Genomic DNA, 18,490 nt, shown 5'->3' on the forward strand with positions numbered 1-18,490 from the left:
ACCAGCAGCATGGCCATCAGCAGAATCTGTTAGAAATGCAGAATCTCAGGCCCCACTCCAGATTTACAGAATTGTAATCTGCATTTTAACAATTCGCAGATAATTCATGTATGCGCAGTCAAGTTTAAGAAGCATCAGTTTACAAGATCAAGCATGATGTAGCCCTCTTCAGCTTCAATACTGGTTGCTCCTTTAGTCTAAATTTAGTGGCTACACTGGATGTGTGTGTGTATCAGTGGCTAGCTAAATTCCAAGCACTGTTTTAGATCCAGCTCCTCTACTCCAGGAAGCCTTCCAAAACCCTCTGTAGTTCTGTTACCAATGTTCCTTAAAATCCCACATCCCTAACTGAGGATGCTTAACCTCATTCAGCAAACATTCATTGGGCGCCTGCTGAGTGCCTGGCTGGACTCAGTGCCAGAGTCAGGAGAAGGCGCTGAGCTCTTTCAGGTGCATATCCAGCATCGCCCAGCCTCACCCATTCCGGAGCCAGAGGTTGTGCGCAGCACTCGAATGTACACACACACACACACACACACACACACACACACACACACACACACCCTCTGCGCGGCTTTTCTGAGTGTTACGGCGCCCTCCTCCCGCCCCCACACAGCGCGGGCGGGGACCCACCGGTTCCGCTCTGCACTAGCTGCTGTGAAAGCAGGACCCCCGGGAGCGGGATCCCGGCGTCCGGTCGCCCAACCCTGTTCAGGCTTAGGCCCGCATGGAGGGGACTGCGGAGTCCCAGACGCCTGACCTGCGAGACGTGGAGGGCAAGGTGGGCAGGAAGACCCCTGAAGGGCTGCTCCGCGGGCTGCGAGGCGAGTGGGAGACGGGAACCTCTGGCGCCCTGCTGCTCCCGGGGGCGCCTAGCACGGGCCACAGCCTGGGGGACAAGATCATGGCGCTGAGGATGGAGCTGGTGAGTGTGGGCTACACGGGCCAGGGGCACGGAGTCTCCAGCATGGGGCCGGAAGGGATGGACTCGCGTCCCCAGAATTGGGCTGGAGAGGAGGGAGTTAAAATCCCCCGCCTAAGTCCTCAGGATTCCGATCAGATCTATCTTTAAGCCCTGGGGTCCATTAATTGCATTCCCCACGAAGGGTGAGTGGAGTATTGATGGGCCCTGAGCACTCGGGGTGGGAGGCTCAGGGTTTTTTCAGTTGGTGTTTTTTTTTTTTTTTTTTTTTTGGCCAAATAATTGGGAGGGGAGAGGTGAGGATTGGGAAGCACTGAGAACCTAGCACAGCACAAATCTTCCCCCTCTCCCCTCACTTTGGGGCTACCTCTGCCCCCAGCCACCATTATAGGGCAACCAGTTTTTTTCTCCTCTTGCAAACTGGGCCCAGGGTTTGTTCCTCAGAGGCTCCAGTATCCACCACAAGACTCAGCACAGAAGAGATTTGGGTGAAAACTGCCTGGGCTAGGGCCACTAAAAACATCCTCTTTCCCCAACATTCCCCCACACCCACTTAAAATATTTGAAAGTTCCTAGAACCTTAGCAGACACAGAGTAGCAGCACCTGCAGTGTTGGTCCCATCACTGCAGACTCAGTCTCCTTCCTACCAACCCCCAAGTACACTGGATATTTGCATCTCATCTGCACTTCCTTGAGGAGAAGAGGAGAAAGCAGGCACCCAACCCCTTCCCTGTTGCTGCTGGTCTAGATTCAGAGCCAAAAGGGCAGTTGGGGCCTCCCAGGCTCCCTAGCGCCCTGGTTCTGTTGAAGGGGGTGATTTACACCTGCCACCACTTTGCGGCCAATTCTAGGGAACTGAGGAATTGCCAGCCACTTTCTGGCCCAGAACCAGGAGCCCACAGTGAGTGTGTCAACTAACAGGTCTTCCTGGAGCCCCACTGTGCCCAGCTCTGTGCCGGGCTGAGCTGTGTGTGTGTGTGTGTGTATGGAGGGGGTGCCTTTGGGAGGGAGGTCATGGGCGCTACCTGACAGCCTGAGAGGCTGGGAGGAGAGATTTGTGGGCAAAGCAATCAGGAAAGGCTCCCTGGGGGAAGGATTTGAATGCCATATGTGCACTTGGCCTTGAAGTTTGGAAGCTATTGCCAAATTCTCCAGAGTAGGGCTGTAACTGTGCCCACCTAAGGGAGGGGTCTGGCTTTGCCTCAGTGTACAAACTTTAGCTCAGGGCCCAGAAAGAGCTAACTTAGAATGTCTTGCTTTGGAAACTAACTTTCACCAAGTGCATGTGCCAGGTATCATGCTGAACATTTTACAAGATATTCTTTTAGTCCTCACAGAGATTTATTAGGTAGGTGATATTTTACAGATGAAGAAACTGAGGCACAGAGAGGTTAAGTAACTGCCCAAGTCATACAGAAAGTAAAAAGCAGAGCCAGGCTTTGAACCCAGGTGATTTGCCTACACTTTACATCTTCACCATTGAGACCAGCTTTGTGCCAGATGCATTAAATGCCTTTCATGTCATTGGAGTGAGAAAAGCAGTCATTATTTTCCCATTTCACAGAGCAAACATGCTTGCAGGTGTTAAGGGCCTTGCCTGAGCTCATACTGGGAGGAGCCATGCCTAGTCTCTCTGGCTCTAACTCTTTTCTGTCTTTGGTGGAGATTACCTGTTCATAAACTTTAAGGGGTACGTTTTACTTTTGATTGGGTCTCTCTGCATTCCTGACCTAGCCTGGCTTGGGGCCCAAGGCTGCCCACGAAGAACTCAAGGGAGGGAGCCTTCTGGGGTCCAGCACAGGGAGAGGCTCCCTATGTGCCCCACGGATTCCTACTCCATTTCTTTCTCCCTCCTCGGCAGAGGTATCTTAGGTTTCTTTATGCACTCTGCCCTACCCACTGGGTGGCACCCAGGGGGACAAGGGTGGGGCAGGGGGGTTTCCCCTGGAGCCGCTTGTGGCAGAACTAGTCCAAGCCCTCTAAGTACTGTCCTTCAACTGTCCCTCACTCAGCTTTCCTGCAGGGAGGGGGCAGGCCTGCCCTTGAGGCCAAGGTCATCAGTGCCTCTAGGCCTCTCCCTCCCCTACTCAAAAGTTGACTGAACCAGACAGACTCCGGGATTTGTGGGAAGGGGAAACAATGACAACTTCCCCTACTTAATCCTCCCACCCAGAGAACTGTTGCTATGACAACCCACCCCCACAGAGCACTTTGAGAAAAAGCTTTAGGCAAGGAGAGAGAAGGTATGGGTTCAAGTCCTGACTCTGCTCCTGAATGATTTTGTGATCTTGAGCAGAGCCCTGACTCTCTTGGCCTCAGTTTTTCTACCTCCTGGGGGAGGGGGCGAGGGGAAAGAGGGGTAACAATAGTCTGGGAATCTCATTCTAAAACCAGGGAGCTAGGACTGAGATCTGTAGGCTTTTATCCCAGGGCTTGATTTAGATTGAGCCATGAGTGAGCCATACTTGTGATCTTAGGGCTGGTCAGAGGGTTTGATGTGTACATGTTAAGGGGAAGAATGGGGAACCTGAATCCCCCTGGGGAGAGAATTGGGTTGGAGTGGCCTCTGAGGCTGCATCTCTCCTGAGCTGTTTATCCCCTTTCTGTTTCCAAAGAGATGGTGTGAAATGACTGTTTCTTTTTCTGGCAAGAAAGCCTTGCTTTCTTCTATTCTGGGCAGTGATGCTGTCACAGTCAGGGAATCCCACTGTCACAGGCCTATAGAATCTGGTCCTCAGATTCATTTGCCACCAACATGATAAAACCCAGCCCCCTGAACCCTAGGACCAGCAGAGGGACCAAGGATAGTAAAGGCAAGAGAATCATAGAACTGAATCTGACCTACCCAATCCTAGGCTAAGCACCATAAACGAACTGGGCAGGACCTGCTGCTCTCAGGGAGCTCATAGTCTGGGTTAGGGAAGAGAGAGACAGACTAGCCACTCTGGCACAGGTGCTGTTGGAACTCAGGGAGGACTTCCTGGAAGAGTCTTCATTATAGAGTGACATGGTCAGATTTGTGCTCTGGAAAGGCACAACTGAACTGGAGAAGACAAGCTGTTTCTTCTGGTTGGAATGACTCTCCATGGCTTTGTCTGGCTAAGTCCCACTTGACCTTCAAGTCTCAGCTCATGTCCTTTATTCTAGGAAGCATTTCCTTACTCCTCTGGTTATGGTCCTCTAGGTACCCACAGCTCTCTCTGTGCAGCATTTGCATCCCCTGGCATTTTCTGCACTGAATTTTAAGTGCTTGTGTCATTGTCTTATCTTAACCCACTAGACTGTGAACTCTCTGAGGGCAAGAAAGGTGTCTTTTCTTGCTTTATCTACACAATGCCATGCCTATAAGAAACACTCAATAAATATTGTTCCATGACTGAATGGCTTAATTCCACCTTAAGGAAGTGTAGGGAAGACTTCCTAGAGGAGGTGGCATTTGAGTTGTGCCTTGAATAAAGTCAGTGGGAATTCCAGTTCAAGATGGCACATTAAACACATGCATTTACCTCCATTCCCCCCTGAAACTCCACTAAAAGCCAGGAGAAAGATTATTTTTAAAGCCATGAAGCCATTATGACAAGAACAGGAGAGAATATGATAGGAACAAAATTTTGGAAGCTGAAAGCAGAAGGAAGAGTAGTAACTAACTTATTATACTTGAAAAAAGCTGAATTCCAAGCCAGCAATGAGGAAAGTTGCAAAGAAACCCATTTTGCACCTCAAAGGTCTCAGGAGTTGGTCTCAGATATTTCTAGATCTGACTGTGCAAATAGAGCTGAATACAAAAGGGTTGATGAATGTCTGTTTAAGAATCATACTTGGGAGCTACCCTGGTGGTGCAGTGGTTGAGAGTCTGCCTGCCGATGCAGGGGACACGGGTTTGAGCCCTGGTCTGGGAAGATCCCACATGCTGCGGAGCAACTAGGCCCGTGAGCCACAATTACTGAGCCTGCACGTCTGGAGCCTGTGCTCCACAACAAGAGAGGCTGCGATAACGAAAGGCCCGCCCACCGCGATGAAGAGTGGCCCCCACTTGCTGCAATTAGAGAAAGCCCTCGCACAGAAACAAAGACCCAACACAGCCATAAATAAATAAATAAACCCAAAGTTTAAAAAAAAAAAAAAAAAAGAATCATACTCGGGGGCTTCCCTAGTGGTGCAGTGGTTGGGAATCCGCCTGCCAATGCAGGGGACATGGGTTCGAGCCCTGGTCCAGGAAGGTCCCACGTGCTGCAGAGCAACTAAGCCTGTGTGCCACAACTACTGAGCCTGTGCTCTAGGGCCCGCGAGCCACAACTACTGAGCCCATGCGGCTAGAGCCTGTGCTCCGCAACAAGAGAAGCCACCGCAATGAGAAGCCCACACACCACAACGAAGAGTAGCCCCCACTCACCGCAACCCGAGAAAGCCCGCGTGTAGCAATGAAGACCTAACGCAGCCAAAAATAAATAAATTTTAAAAAAATACTGGTTTTCATTTATATTAGTGATATAAAATTGGGAAAAAAAAAAGAATCCTACTCAGGGGACTTCCCTGGTGGTCCAGTGGTAAAGAATCCACCTTACAATGCAGGGGACGTAGGTTCAATCCCTGCTCAGGGAACTAAGATCCTACATGCCACGGGGCAACTAAGCCCGCGCACCACGACTACTGAGCTCACGCACCTCAACGAGAGAGCCCACGTGCTGCAAACTACAGAGCCCACGCACTCTGGAGCCCACGCACCACAACTAGAGAAAACCCACGTGCAACAGCTAGAGAGAAGCCTGCACGCCGCAACAAAGAGCCCACGTGCTGCAACTAAAGACCTGACGCAGCCAAAAATAAATTAAATAAACAAATAAAAAATCTTTAAAAAAAAAGAAAATATTAAAAAAAAAAAAAGGGACTTCCCTGGTGGCAGAGTGGTTAAAAATCCACCTGCCAATGCAGGGGACACGGGTTTGATCTCTGATCCGGGAAGATCCGACATGCCACAGAACAGCTAAGGCCATGCGCCCCAGCTATGGAACCTGCGCTCTAGAGCCCACGAGCCACAACTGCTGAAGCCTACATGCCTAGAGACCACGCTCTGCAACAAGAGAAGCCACCGCAATGAGAAGCCTGCGCACTGCAATGAAGAGTAGCCCCCACTAGCCGCATCTAGAGAAAGCCTGTGTGCAGCAACGAAGACCCAACGCAGCCAAAAATAAATAAATAAATAAATAAATAAAATTTATTTAAAAAAAATAAAAGAATCATACTTGGGACTTCCCTGGTGTTCCAGTGGTTAAGAATCCATCTTGCAATGCAGAGGACGCCCGTTCAATCCCTGATCCGGGAACTAAGATCCCACATGCTGCGAGGCAACTAAGGCCACACACCACAACTAGAGAGCCTATGTGCTATGGAGCCTGCGTGCCACAGCTAGAGAGAAACCCACACACTGCAACAAAGAGCCCGCGCCGCAATGAAAGATCCTGGCGTGCCACATCTAACACCCGACGCAGCCAAAAACTAAATAAATAAAATACTAAAAAAAAAAAAAAAAGAATCCCTCCCCAACTGGGCAACCAAGTACCCACAACTCCTTTATCATTGCAGAAGACTGGAAATGTAAGTTTTGGAAAGAATAGAACAGAAGGAAGGGAGGAAGGGGAAGGGAAGAAGACTGGAAGGCAGGAAGGAAGAGAAGGAGGGAAGGAAGGAGGAAAGAGGAAAGGAAGGGGGGAGAAAACAAAGCAGGAGAAACATTTTTAGTATGAAAAGTTTTGTTTAATACATTTAGTTTGGTCATGGACTACATGGTTTCACTGTTAATAAATTTGTCCCCAGCACGAAATAATTGAAGATAATCTCTTTTATCCTGTGTCATTAATAGTCTGTGCAGTCTGTGGTACTTGAGTTATTTATGTCCACATCTCCTTACTGAAACTGTAAGCTTCTGTTAAGCAGGGAGAGTTTCTCCATTATCTTTGTAATTATTAGAAAATCCAGGTACCCAATAATCATTTGTTTAATTGAATTCAACAAATATTCTTCCAAATGTTGTGATGTTCTTCCAAAAACACAAATAATTTCAGGTAGAAAATTTTCTGTGCTTATGCCATAGTAGATAAGTTAACCATAGTAATATGTAAAGCCAAATAGCTACCATTTATTGATTAGTGAATACTTGTCAGGCAGTATGCTATGCCTGTTAATGATCCTTCTATTTCTGAAAATAAACCTTTAATTAGATAGTATCCTCTTTTTACAATGAAGAAATGATGGTTTAAAGGGAAAAAAATATTCCAATTTCATATGACTCATTAATGGCAAAACTGGAACTTGAATCCAGGTCTGTTTAATTCCAGTGCCTATATTTTTCTCAGTGTACAAATACTTGGTCTGATTTCTGGCTTATCATTGTAGGTGTGACTAAAGCAGTTATTTCCTGAATAATTCAATAAACATTTATCAAGTAATATATATTTAAAAAATAATAGAACCAAAGGTCTCCAGGTTGGGAGACACCAAGCGGAGTTTGAGAGCAAGAGGGATTAAATTAAAATATACTAAATGCGGGCTTCCCTGGTGGTGCAGTGGTTGAGAATCCGCCTGCCAATGCAGGGGACACGGGTTCGAGCCCTGATCCGGGAAGATCCCACATGCCGTGAAGCAACTAAGCCCGTGCAACACAACTACTGAGCCTGCGCGTCTGGAGCCTGTGCTCCGCAACGAGAGGCCGCGATAGTGAGAGGCCCGCACACCGCGATGAAGAGTGGCCCCTGCTCGCGGCGACTAGAGAAAGCCCTCGCACAGAAACGAAGACCCAACACAGCTAAAAATAAATAAATAAATAAATAAATTTATTAAAAAAAAAAAATATTAAATGCTATGTAATACCTCTCCCAGCCTTTGCCTTACTTGGCTCCCATAACATTGGCAGCTTTGCTTACATTATACTCTCTAGATGGGTATAATATAGTGAATGTGATGAACCCAAGAAAAAAAAAACACACATGCAAGGTACTACCTACAGGCCTTACCCAATCAAACATCCTAGCAAAATAACCCTTAGTGAGGTTCAGAGCTGGCAAGCCTCAGGCACAGAGAGTTTCCAATCAGCTTTTTAGAGACCACGCTGAAGTATGAGCAGCAGCTAAAGATTATAAAACATCTGATGAAGCCCTTTAACTATATAGACCTATACAAACAGAAAAAAGCGACTTGAATAAAATGGAGATAATTCAGGAAGATAAGAACTTAAACAATCATTAATTATATCCTTAAAGAGATGAGATAATATTGCAGCCATGAACAACAACAGGAAGTTATTAAAAAACATTCAGAGAACTAGAAACAACTCTTGGAAATAAAAACATGATAGGAAAAAAATGAAAAACTCAGTAGAAGGGTTGATAATGTTGAAATATTTCACAAACTAGAATACATATAGGGAGAGATGAAAGAGAAAAAAAATAGAGGATCCTTTCAGGGTGCCCTCTATCTAAATAATGGTATTTCCAGAAAGAACAAAAAAACATATATTGGAGAAGAAATAATCATCAATGAAATAATTAAAGAAAATCTCCAGAACTGAAGCTCTGAGTTTACAGATTAAAAGAGCCCAACAGGGCTTCCCTGGTGGCGCAGTGGTTGAGAGTCTGCCTGCTAATGCAGGGGACACGGGTTCGAGCCCTGGTCTGGGAGGATCCCACATGCCGCGGAGCAACTGGGCCCGTGAGCCACAACTACTGAGCCTGCGCGTCTGGAGCCTGTGCTCCGCAACAAGAGAGGCCAGGATAGTGAGAGGCCCGCGCACCGCGATGAAGAGTGGACCCCGCTTGCCGCAACTAGAGAAAGCCCTTGCACAGAAACGAAGACCCAACACAGCCAAAAATAAATAAATAAATTAATTAATTAAAAAAAAAAAAAAAAAAAAGAGCCCAACAAGTGATGAATTCAGTGGATGAAAACAGAATCACACCATGGCAAATTACTGTGATAATTTAGAAAACTGGGCACCAAGAGAAGATCCTAAGAACTTCTAGAAAGAGTGGCAAGGTGGTCACATACAAAAAGTCAGAAATCAGAATGGCATCAGACTTTTTAAGTGTAACACTGAAAATTAGAAGACAATGGAACAATGGTCTAAATTCTGAAGAAAAATTATTTTCAACCTAGATTTCTGTACTCAGCTAAACAGTCAACAGTGTGAGGAGCAAATAACATTTTAAAGGCATGTGAAGCTTCAACAAATATACCTCCTATGCAGGTATAGTCTATGCAGACTTTCTCAGGAAGCTACTGGAGGAAAAGCACCACACACATGAAGGAGTAATCAATAAAGAAGATCTGGGATCCAGGAAACAGGGATCCAGCTCAGGAGAGAGGCAAAGTTGAATCCCCAAGGTGATAGTGAAGGGAGATCTCTGGAGGACAGTTGTGCAGCAGGGACAGATTGGAGCAGATCAGAAGGCTCCTAAAGAGCTGCCTGTAAGAAGATGGAATAGATAGAACATATGTTGTATTTAAAAGCCTTGAGACGGAAATTCAGACAACAGGGAGAGAGTTTAGGGATGACTTACTGATAATGATATACCAAACTAAGCAAAATAGTAGCAGTAGTAATAATTATTATTATCTAAAAAGGAAAACTTAAAGTTGTAAGAAAGGAAAAGTAACCATAGTAAACCATATGGCTTAGCTGTGAATAGCATTTCCAAATCCTAATAAGGTAAATGCTGAATAATTAATTTTATTGCATATATTGGGCATATGGGGAGATGGGAAGGGTATGAGTATGGCAGAGGAGTAGGGAGTAGGATGAAAGAGTTAAATCCTTAAACTTCTATTGTGTGTGAAGTCAATAGAAAATACCTAAAACTTAAAAATCAATAAGTAGTTATTTGGAAATTAGAAGGTAAGTACCAAAATAAACAGCTAAAAAAGCGATAGTAGCTGTCTTTGGAAAGTGGGATTTAGGACTAGGATGGGGGAACTGTTACTTTTCATAATAAATCTTTGAGAACTGTTTGCTTCTTTAATCTATGTACATCTATCACTTTTATTAAAAGTAAAGCTAGGGAATTCCCTGGTGGCGCAATGGATAGGCCTCTGCACTCCCAATGCAGGGGGCCCAGGTTCGATCCCTGGTCAGGGAACTAGATCCCACATGCATGGTGCAACTAAGAGTTCACATGCCACAACTAAGGAGCCTGCATGCTGCAGCTAAGGAGCTGGCAAGCCTCAACTAAGGGGCTGGCAAGCCGCAACTAAGGAGCCAGCGAGCCACAACTAAGGAGCCCGTGAGCCACAACTAAGGAGCCTGCCTGCTGCAACTAAGACCTGGTGCAACCAAATAAATAAATATTAAAAAAAAAAAGTAAACCTAGGACTTCCCTGGCGGTCCAGTGGTTGACACTCCACACTTCCACTACGGAGGCTGCAGGTTTGGTCTCTGGTCGGGGAGCTGGGATTCCACATGCTGCACAGTGCGGCCAAAAAAAAAAAGTAAAGCTAAATAAAATGAAATTTTAAAAGTCGTGTGTGGCAGGACCTGGGGTTCCCACAGAAATATGCTAGAGGTGAAGCTAGAGGGATGGGCAAGAGCTGTATTACGACAGGCTTTTGAATACCTGCTGCTAAAGTGCTTAGATTTTATTCTCTAAGAGCAGTGCAAAGCCCGAAAAGGTTCTTGAGCAAGGGAGGGACAAGTTCACACTTGTGCTTGGGGAAGACAACTCAGTGCATCTGAGCTAGAAGGGACCCTAGAGATTACCCAGTAAGTCAAACTTACTCCCAGTGCAGACAAGGAGACTGGTGTATAGTAGAGGGAAGCCCCGAATCCCCAGCCAGTGAGATTCTGACCCTTTGGAGCTCTAGCCAACCCTTCCCTCCCACAGCAGCTGCTACCAACAGCCTGAAGAAGGACCAGGTTAGCGCCTTCTTTACCCCCCCAGCTCCTGCCTCATTTTGGCCCAGTCTACTTCCTAATTAACACTTGGCCGCCTATCAGGCTACTCTTTGGATGACTGCTTCTAAGTCTTACTGGTGAATCTGGACTGGTTCAATAGTTAATACCCTGTCTGTGAAGTTCAAATCTCAGTAGGATTGGATTTTAATACTTAGCACTTACCGAGATTTTACTCTGTACCAGGCACAGTGCTCAGTGCCTAAAAAACAACATCACTAAATTCTCTCAGCCACCCTGTGCAGTGAGTGACCTAACCCTATTTCACAAACAAGGAAACCCAGGCTCAAAGAAGGTAAGAAAGTTGCCCACAGTCATATAGCTAATCAGTTGTAGAGCTGAGATTTTAAACAGCAGTCTCTCTGCTTCTAAAGCCTACACTCCAAACCATTCTATTTCCATGCTTCTTGAAAGTGAAGCACAGTTGGTTAGATCACAAGGTAGAGGCCTCTAGAAACATTGGGGAAACCTGTGGCCCAGAACCTGGAACTGATTCCTTCTCCCACTCCCCTAGGCTTACCTGCGAGCCATCGATGTGAAGATCCTACAGCAGCTGGTGACCTTGAACGAGGGCATTGAGGCAGTGCGCTGGCTGTTGGAGGAGCGGGGGACGTTGACCAGCCACTGCAGCAGCCTCACCAGCAGCCAATATAGCCTGACAGGCGGGAGCCCAGGCCGTTCAAGGCGAGGCAGCTGGGACAGCCTGCCAGACACCAGCTCCACTGACCGGCTGGACAGTGTCTCCATTGGCAGCTTCCTGGACACAGTGGCCCCCAGCGAGCTGGATGAACAGGGCCCCCCCGGGGCTCCCCGTCCCGAGATGGACTGGGCAAAGGCTATACCCGGTGGGGAGAGGGCCAGGACTGAGGTGGACCTGACAGCCACCAGGCTAGGAAGCTTGAGGGCTGTGTGGAAGCCCCCAGGGGAGGGGCTCCAAGGTGGACCTTCTGAGCCACCAGAGGATGAGAGTACCAAGCTGGGCTTTGAGACCCACTGGTACTGGGGCCAGTGCCAGGATGATGTGACCTTCCTGTAACAACTCTTCCACCCTTTTGTTCTCCTATGGCTCTTTCATCGCTAGGCCCTGGTCTCCCTCAAATTTATTCTCCCTCAATCTGGGATTAGGAAGAGGCTGCATTGAGATCAGTTACCATGGAAACCTGGCCTCACCATCTCTCTGGTCCCTGGGGAGGCTCTGCCTTTATCCTTCAATTATTGGGTCCCTAGAGCTATTTTCATGGATACATTGACTCTAGAGGCTTGACCTGTGGCTCCAGGTGTGATGGTATCTCTTCCCCTTTCCTCCCAACTGGGATTTGATGGTTTAGCATCCCTACGAGATCACTGATGAAGAGATGGGGGTATAATTGCCTCACCCAACATCTAGGAGCCTCGGCTCCCCTCTTGGCCAAGATGGAGGATTGTGGAGGGACATGGACATTCAAGGCCAACCCTCTATGGATTGGCCCTCCCAGAAGCCTTTGGGGTTGGTAGAGCCACCCCTTCCTGCCTGGTGAGTGATGTCATTTCCTGCCAGGATGGATTAGCCTTTCCTCTGTACCAGTCTTTTAGTGATGATAGGTCAGTATAGGGGTGTCTGAGCCCCTGCTGCTAAGTGAGACCATATCATTTATTCTCCCTACCATTACTTCTTGTGAATGGGAACGTACCACCCTCCTCACAGGAAAGTTTCTCAGTCAGATGTTTGTACTTCTTCTCAGAGAGGTTCTTAGTATTTAAACAGGGAGTTCTCATTTTATCCTAGGGATTCTCACTTCCTCTCTGACCACACGCCTGTCTGCTGCCAGCATTCCTATATCTGTGCTTTTAGGGAGGAAACTGGCAGGAGCCTCCAACTACAGCTCTCAAAAGTCTGTTTGGCCTGCCCTGCCACAGTCCCCTGTCTTACTCTGTCCCTGGGTTGCCCCCATTCTTGTATTCTGGCTCCAAATCTGTCTGTCAGGAGGTTCAGCCTTTGTGTTTCCACACCTTCTCGGTTTCCACTTTGGGCCTCATACCTTTTATATGCAGATGAGTCCCTCAGCCTTCTCTCTCCAAAGCTGATGGGAGCCAGAGGGAGGAGAAGCTTGGGGTGTACCAGAATCTCCGAAAGGGGGAGGTATCTTCTCAGATCCTGTGATTCCCCTGCCCCCATCCTGCCCCAGACCTTCCACCATTGGTTACTAGGATGCCTGCCTGAGGCCAGGACACAAGGAATCCCCTTGTCTGGGTTACAATGGGGGGTGTGGCAGAGAAAGACAGAGGCTCTTTGGTCCTAGGGCCCACATCCTGGGAGGGGGGAGAGTAGGAGGGAAAGGCTGCTTTCCTTCCTCCCTTAGAGCAAGCTTTAGACTCCCGGGACCTGCAGAGGGAGCAGGGCACTGGCTCTGGGCCTGGGTCCCAGGGCCCTAGTGAATTACACCAAAGGAGGGACTCAGGGAACCTGCCAACCTGGGGCTCAGGGAGGAGACAGGCCCAGAGAGAGGGTGGGGACAAAGGCTGTGGCTGATGTCAGAGTATGAATTATTGGAGATTAACTCTTTGAACCCCAGGTAACTGCCCCTATGTTGGTCCCTGTCTTTCCTGGGCCCTGAAACTAGATTATTGGAAGGCAAAAAGGAGAAAAAAGGATGTCAGGTAATCCTTGCCTATTTGCTGTGCCCTCGTGAGTTGGAGGAGTCTTCCTCAAATCCTGGAATAACTCCAGTTTCTCTACTTTTCATTCTATGCTGAGGAAGGGACGGAAGCCAAGTTGATTATCTCCAGTTCCCCTAAACTCCTCAAGTCTGGTTCTGCAACCCCCCACCCCAATCCTTTTGGGGCAATACATTTCCTCCTCTCCTCTCAAAGTGATTGAAATCTCTAAAGAATATCCGTTAAGTCTCTTCTTTGCTGCCCACCAGCCCTCTCCTTACCCCTCTGGGTCTTGGGGCTCCTGACCTCCCCTCAGGCTGGGAATTCAAATATCCTTTCCCAATACCCTGACTCTGTTGCCATTTTTTGGTGACTTATGGGTAACTACCTTTCCACGTGGAACCCTTGTATTCCTTTTCGAAGCTTTCTTATTCATTTAATCTACAAACTTCTGAGCTGAAGAGGTTGTCCGCCCTCTTGTGACCATTATGCACCATTGCTGGAATAGCTGGGTGAAACCTTCAGGCTCAAATATAACCTTAAAGAAGACCAGCCCTCTCATTGCACAGACAGGTTAGACAGACAGGCCTACAGAAGGCAGAGACTTGACCAGTGTCACCCATGGTAAATCTGTGACAATGCTCAGGTTAAAGAACCCAGATCGCCTGCCTGCCAGCCTGTCCACCCACAATTCCATCACTTGACCAGACTGTTTCCCCACCCCACCCTGTCACCACCCAAGCCCAAAGGATCTGAAAGCAATTTTCTCCCTGTTTTAATAGGTTCTTACCCCACCCTAGAGAGGCAGCTCGGTATTTAGAGAAAGAGCCACAGGCTCTGAGGAAAGAGACCCTGGACCAGGACTGGGTAAAGGGTGCATTAATATGGACCACAGATATAAGGAAGATCAATCTTGGACCAACTATTTTTCTGGGAAGGTAGGGCGAGTAGGCCCAGACATCATGGGGGCAGAACTCAACATTCCAGACCTGGACGTGAGAAGCAGGGGATAGCGGTGGGAGATGAGAGAGAAATCCAGTTGGGTCTTGTGGAGTTGGGGAGCTCCAAAGTCAGGGGATTACAGCTCAGCTGGACTGGCATCTGAGGGTATTGAGGGGTTGCAGAGGTGGGTGAGTGGGGCTGCCTGGGAGCTCCAGGTAGCCTAGACATCCCGTCTCAATACCTTAAACTCCATTTCACTACTAGAGAAGCCCAGGAACCCTGGTAAGCACACATTCTTGGTCCCTCCTACCTGCCTCTGGACTGACTGTTTAAGGCTTAGCTCTCCTGTTAGTTTAGACCTTTCCAGGTTATGAGGAGGACCTGTTTAGGAGCTCAAAGAAGAAAAGGGTGAAAAGGGAGAGAGATGCAGAGAGACAAAAGAGAATGGGATGAAAATGGAGGCTTGAAGATATGATCAGAGGGAGCATACTATCCTCCAAGTGGGCTGGGGACTTGTCAGGGCTCGGGGTAAAGGCAGAGATGACAGAGCTCTTGGCAGCTGCAGAAACAGTGCCTGGGAGTATAAGGGGTGGTGCTGGCTGGGACTAGTCCACCAAGGAGATGAGACCATGTGAATGGGCAAGTGTAAGAGCCTGCATTTAGGATGGGGTGGTGAACTTGAGCACTGGACTGACTGGAAGCTCAGTGGCAGCTTAGGTGAGAAATGCTTGGATCTTGCATTGGATGCAGGCTCACTCTGTGCATGGTGCCAGGCACATACTGGATGTTCAGTGACACCTGTTGAATGGAGGAATGAATGTAAACCCACGAAGAGATGTGACTTATAGTTTAAAAAGTGGTTAATTAGGTAGTAATAGGTAATTTAAAGTATTATTCCATTTAATTCTTAGCAACACTGTAAACAATGCATTATTAACAGATCATAAGTGAACTACGGTAGGAACCTACGTCAGTCTGACTGCAGGGGCTTCCAGGAAGTCTTCTCTGATTCCCCACTCCCCTCTCTCACAGACCTTACGCTTCTAGGAGAACAGGTTATGCTGCCCAGCAGCAGGGCCACTGTACATGTTTCCTATTGCTGCTGTGACAAACTACCACAAACTTAACAGCTTAAAACAACACAAATGTGTTATCTTACAGTTCTGGAGGTCACAAGTCCGAAATCAATTTCATTGGGTTAAGTTAAAAGTTAAGGTGTTGGCAGGCCTCTTCTGGAGAGCCTCTCCTGGAGACTCTAGGGAGCAATCCATTTATTTGCCTTTTCTAGCTTCTGGAGGCTGTTTGCATTCCTTGGCTCATGGCCCCTTCCTCCATCTTCAAAGCTAGCAGCATAGTATTTCTTCTCTCTGACCTCTGCTTCCATTCTTACATCTTTCTCTAATTCTGTCTCCTCTTAGGAGGATTACTTTGTGATTACATATCCTTGTGCTTACATTGGGCCCACTGGGATAATCCAGGATCATCTCCCCATCTCAAGATCCCTAATTTAACCATATCTTCCAAGTCCTTTTTGCCATATAAAGTAAAATATTCTCAGATTCTGGGGATGAGGACTTGAACATCTTTGGAGGAAGGACCACTATTCAGCCTTCCACAAGCAGAGATGGAGGGTGGGCAGGAGGATGCATCCACACCCAGAAGGAGCCTCTATGCTTTGTCTAGCCTCCTTAGGCCTGGAGTGAGAGGTGGTGCCAAGGGGAGCTAGCCAGGCCCAGGCCCCATGTCTGGAGAATGGCAAGTGCCTCCTGCATCTTCACTACCAAGGAGAGCTGAGAGTGAAGGTCAGACTCGGGAGAAATTCTGTTTAGGGAACTTTTCAGGCCTGAGACGTCCCTGGTGAACATGGTGGAGGGTTCTAACAGGCTCTGTCTTCAACACTGCCTCCTCTCCACGACCATTCTGTGCTCCCCCTCAAGGCAGAAGATAATTACCAGCTAACTAGCCTGGGCTCTCTCTAGAAAGGGTAGATTAGTTGTCTCTCTTTTAAATTATTATCTTTTTATTCCTTAATAGTTAAACCATGCTCCTCAGAGCGGGGTGAACTCTCATCATCTGTTGATACTAAGTCTCTTTTTGTTTGATCTTTTTTTAATCCCTGATCCCTATCATCATTCCTCTCCCTGACCCAGGCATACACGTTAATGTGTTCAGTATGTGTTTGGATATGTATGTATCTTTGAAAATATAAATAATTATGTGCTTATGTGTTTTAATATATATAAATAGCAAGCCAACCTTTATAATGAATTGCCCCATATTACAGTAATTTAACACAATAAAGATTTATTTTTCACTTACACTGGAGCACAGGTATTCTTGGTTGCACGGCTCTCCTTCACTGCCCATTTCAGGTCCCAGGCTCCTTCCATTTTCAGGTGGTGATAGCCTGATCCTGCATCATAAAGTTCCCTGTCAACTTTTCACCAAATTGTTTTACCATCCATTAATGACCATTTTATTAATTGGTTATTTCACTAGCAATTAAAGAATGATGATTTCCTAATGCTATTATTTTTTCTCTTATTAGTTCTAATTTTGTACAGAAAAACATTTTCACATCCTCCGGGACCATCTGGTTACCCTGAAATAAAGTTCAGACCAGAATGGCAAGATAAATGCTTAAATCTCTTCCCTTATTTATCCCTTTCAAAGTAGTAAGTTGATGTCCTAGCAACTTGGTGTTCAATGATTTTGTTTTGTTTCGCTTTCTCTTTAAATTATTGTTGTGAACTTATAGCTTTTATTTATTTAATGTCTTTTAATCATTTGTAGTTATTTTTGTTTTATATTATAAAAAATCTTGAGTGTAAACAATAGTAGAAAAGATAGTATAATGAATTTCCATGCATCCATCACCCAGCTTCAGTAATTATCAACTCTGGCCAATCTTGGTTTATTTATTCCCTCAGCTACTCTCCTCCAACCAAGATTATTTTGAAGCAAAACTAGATATGATTCCAGTTCATTTGTAATGTTTTAGTTTGTAACTCTAAAAGATAAGGAATTTTATTACCATTATGGCACCTAAAATTAGTAATTCCTCAATATAATAAAGTATAACTATTCAATTTTCTGATAAACTTTTTTTAAAAATTAGTATCAGGATTATGCTGGCCTCTTAAAAGAAGTTAGGAAGTGTTTCCTCCTTCTTTGTCTTCTGAAAGCATCTGTGTAAGATTGGTAGCATTGTTCAGTATTTGATAGAATTCATCAGTGAAATAATACGGGCTTGGAGTTTTCCTTGTGGGGGAGGTTTTTGATAACAAATTCAATTTCTGTGATACATATAGAGCTATTCCAACTTTTAATTTCATTTTGAGTTAGTTTTGGTAAGTTGTGTTTTTCAAAGAATTTGTTTCAATTAAGTTGTTGAATTTATTGGCATGAATTTGTTCGTAACACTGCCTTGCTATTTTTTTTTTTTTTTTTTTTTTGTACATGGATCATCAAAAAATATGGAACGCTTCACAAATTTGCGTGTCATCCTTGCGCAGGGGCCATGCTAATCTTCTCTGTATCGTTCCAATTTTAGTATATGTGCTGCCAAAGTGAGCACCTTGCTATTCTTTTAAAAAGTATTCATTGTAAAATAAAGCACAAGTGTAGAAAACACACAAAACAAATGTAAGGCTTAATGAATTATTCTAAGGCAAACACTCCTAACTAGAACCCACCCAGAAGTCCTGTCCATGTGCCTCATCCCAATTATAATCCCCTTCCTCTGCTGATAAGCAATCATTTCCTGATTACAGTATTCACTTCTTTGTATTTTATTTTATATCTTTATCATCCAAATGGACATCCTTAGATACTATAGTCTTGTCCACTTGAAAACATTTAATGTCTTTTTATTTTATTTTATTTTATTGGAGTGTAGTTGATTTACAATGTTGTGTTAGTTTCAGGTGTACAGCAAAGTGATTCAGTTATACATATACATATACTTATTCTTTTTCAGATTCTTTTCTCATATAGCTGATCACAGAATACTGAGTAGAGTTCCCTGTGCTATACAGTGGGTCTTTGTTAGTTG

The 18,490-nt window shown here is 46.0% G+C and overlaps 1 protein-coding gene and 1 non-coding gene across 2 annotated transcripts; one reads left to right on the forward strand and one right to left on the reverse strand.

Annotated features, from left to right (window-relative positions):
* The first annotated feature begins 428 nt into the window (after nt 1–428).
* Nucleotides 429–16,802, forward strand: LURAP1 (leucine rich adaptor protein 1). Its single transcript, XM_036870824.1, has 2 exons — nt 429–925; nt 11,375–16,802. Exons 1-2 carry the CDS (start codon nt 728–730, stop codon nt 11,894–11,896), a joined length of 720 nt encoding a protein of 239 aa, XP_036726719.1. The 5' UTR covers nt 429–727; the 3' UTR covers nt 11,897–16,802.
* A 1,104-nt stretch (nt 16,803–17,906) lies between these two features.
* Nucleotides 17,907–18,013, reverse strand: LOC118887542. Its single transcript, XR_005018029.1, has one exon. It is a non-coding gene; the product is annotated as a U6 spliceosomal RNA (small nuclear RNA).
* Nucleotides 18,014–18,490: the final 477 nt, after the last annotated feature.

This window comes from Balaenoptera musculus, chromosome 1, assembly GCF_009873245.2.
Source record: "Balaenoptera musculus isolate JJ_BM4_2016_0621 chromosome 1, mBalMus1.pri.v3, whole genome shotgun sequence".
Classification (NCBI taxonomy): domain Eukaryota; kingdom Metazoa; phylum Chordata; class Mammalia; order Artiodactyla; family Balaenopteridae; genus Balaenoptera; species Balaenoptera musculus.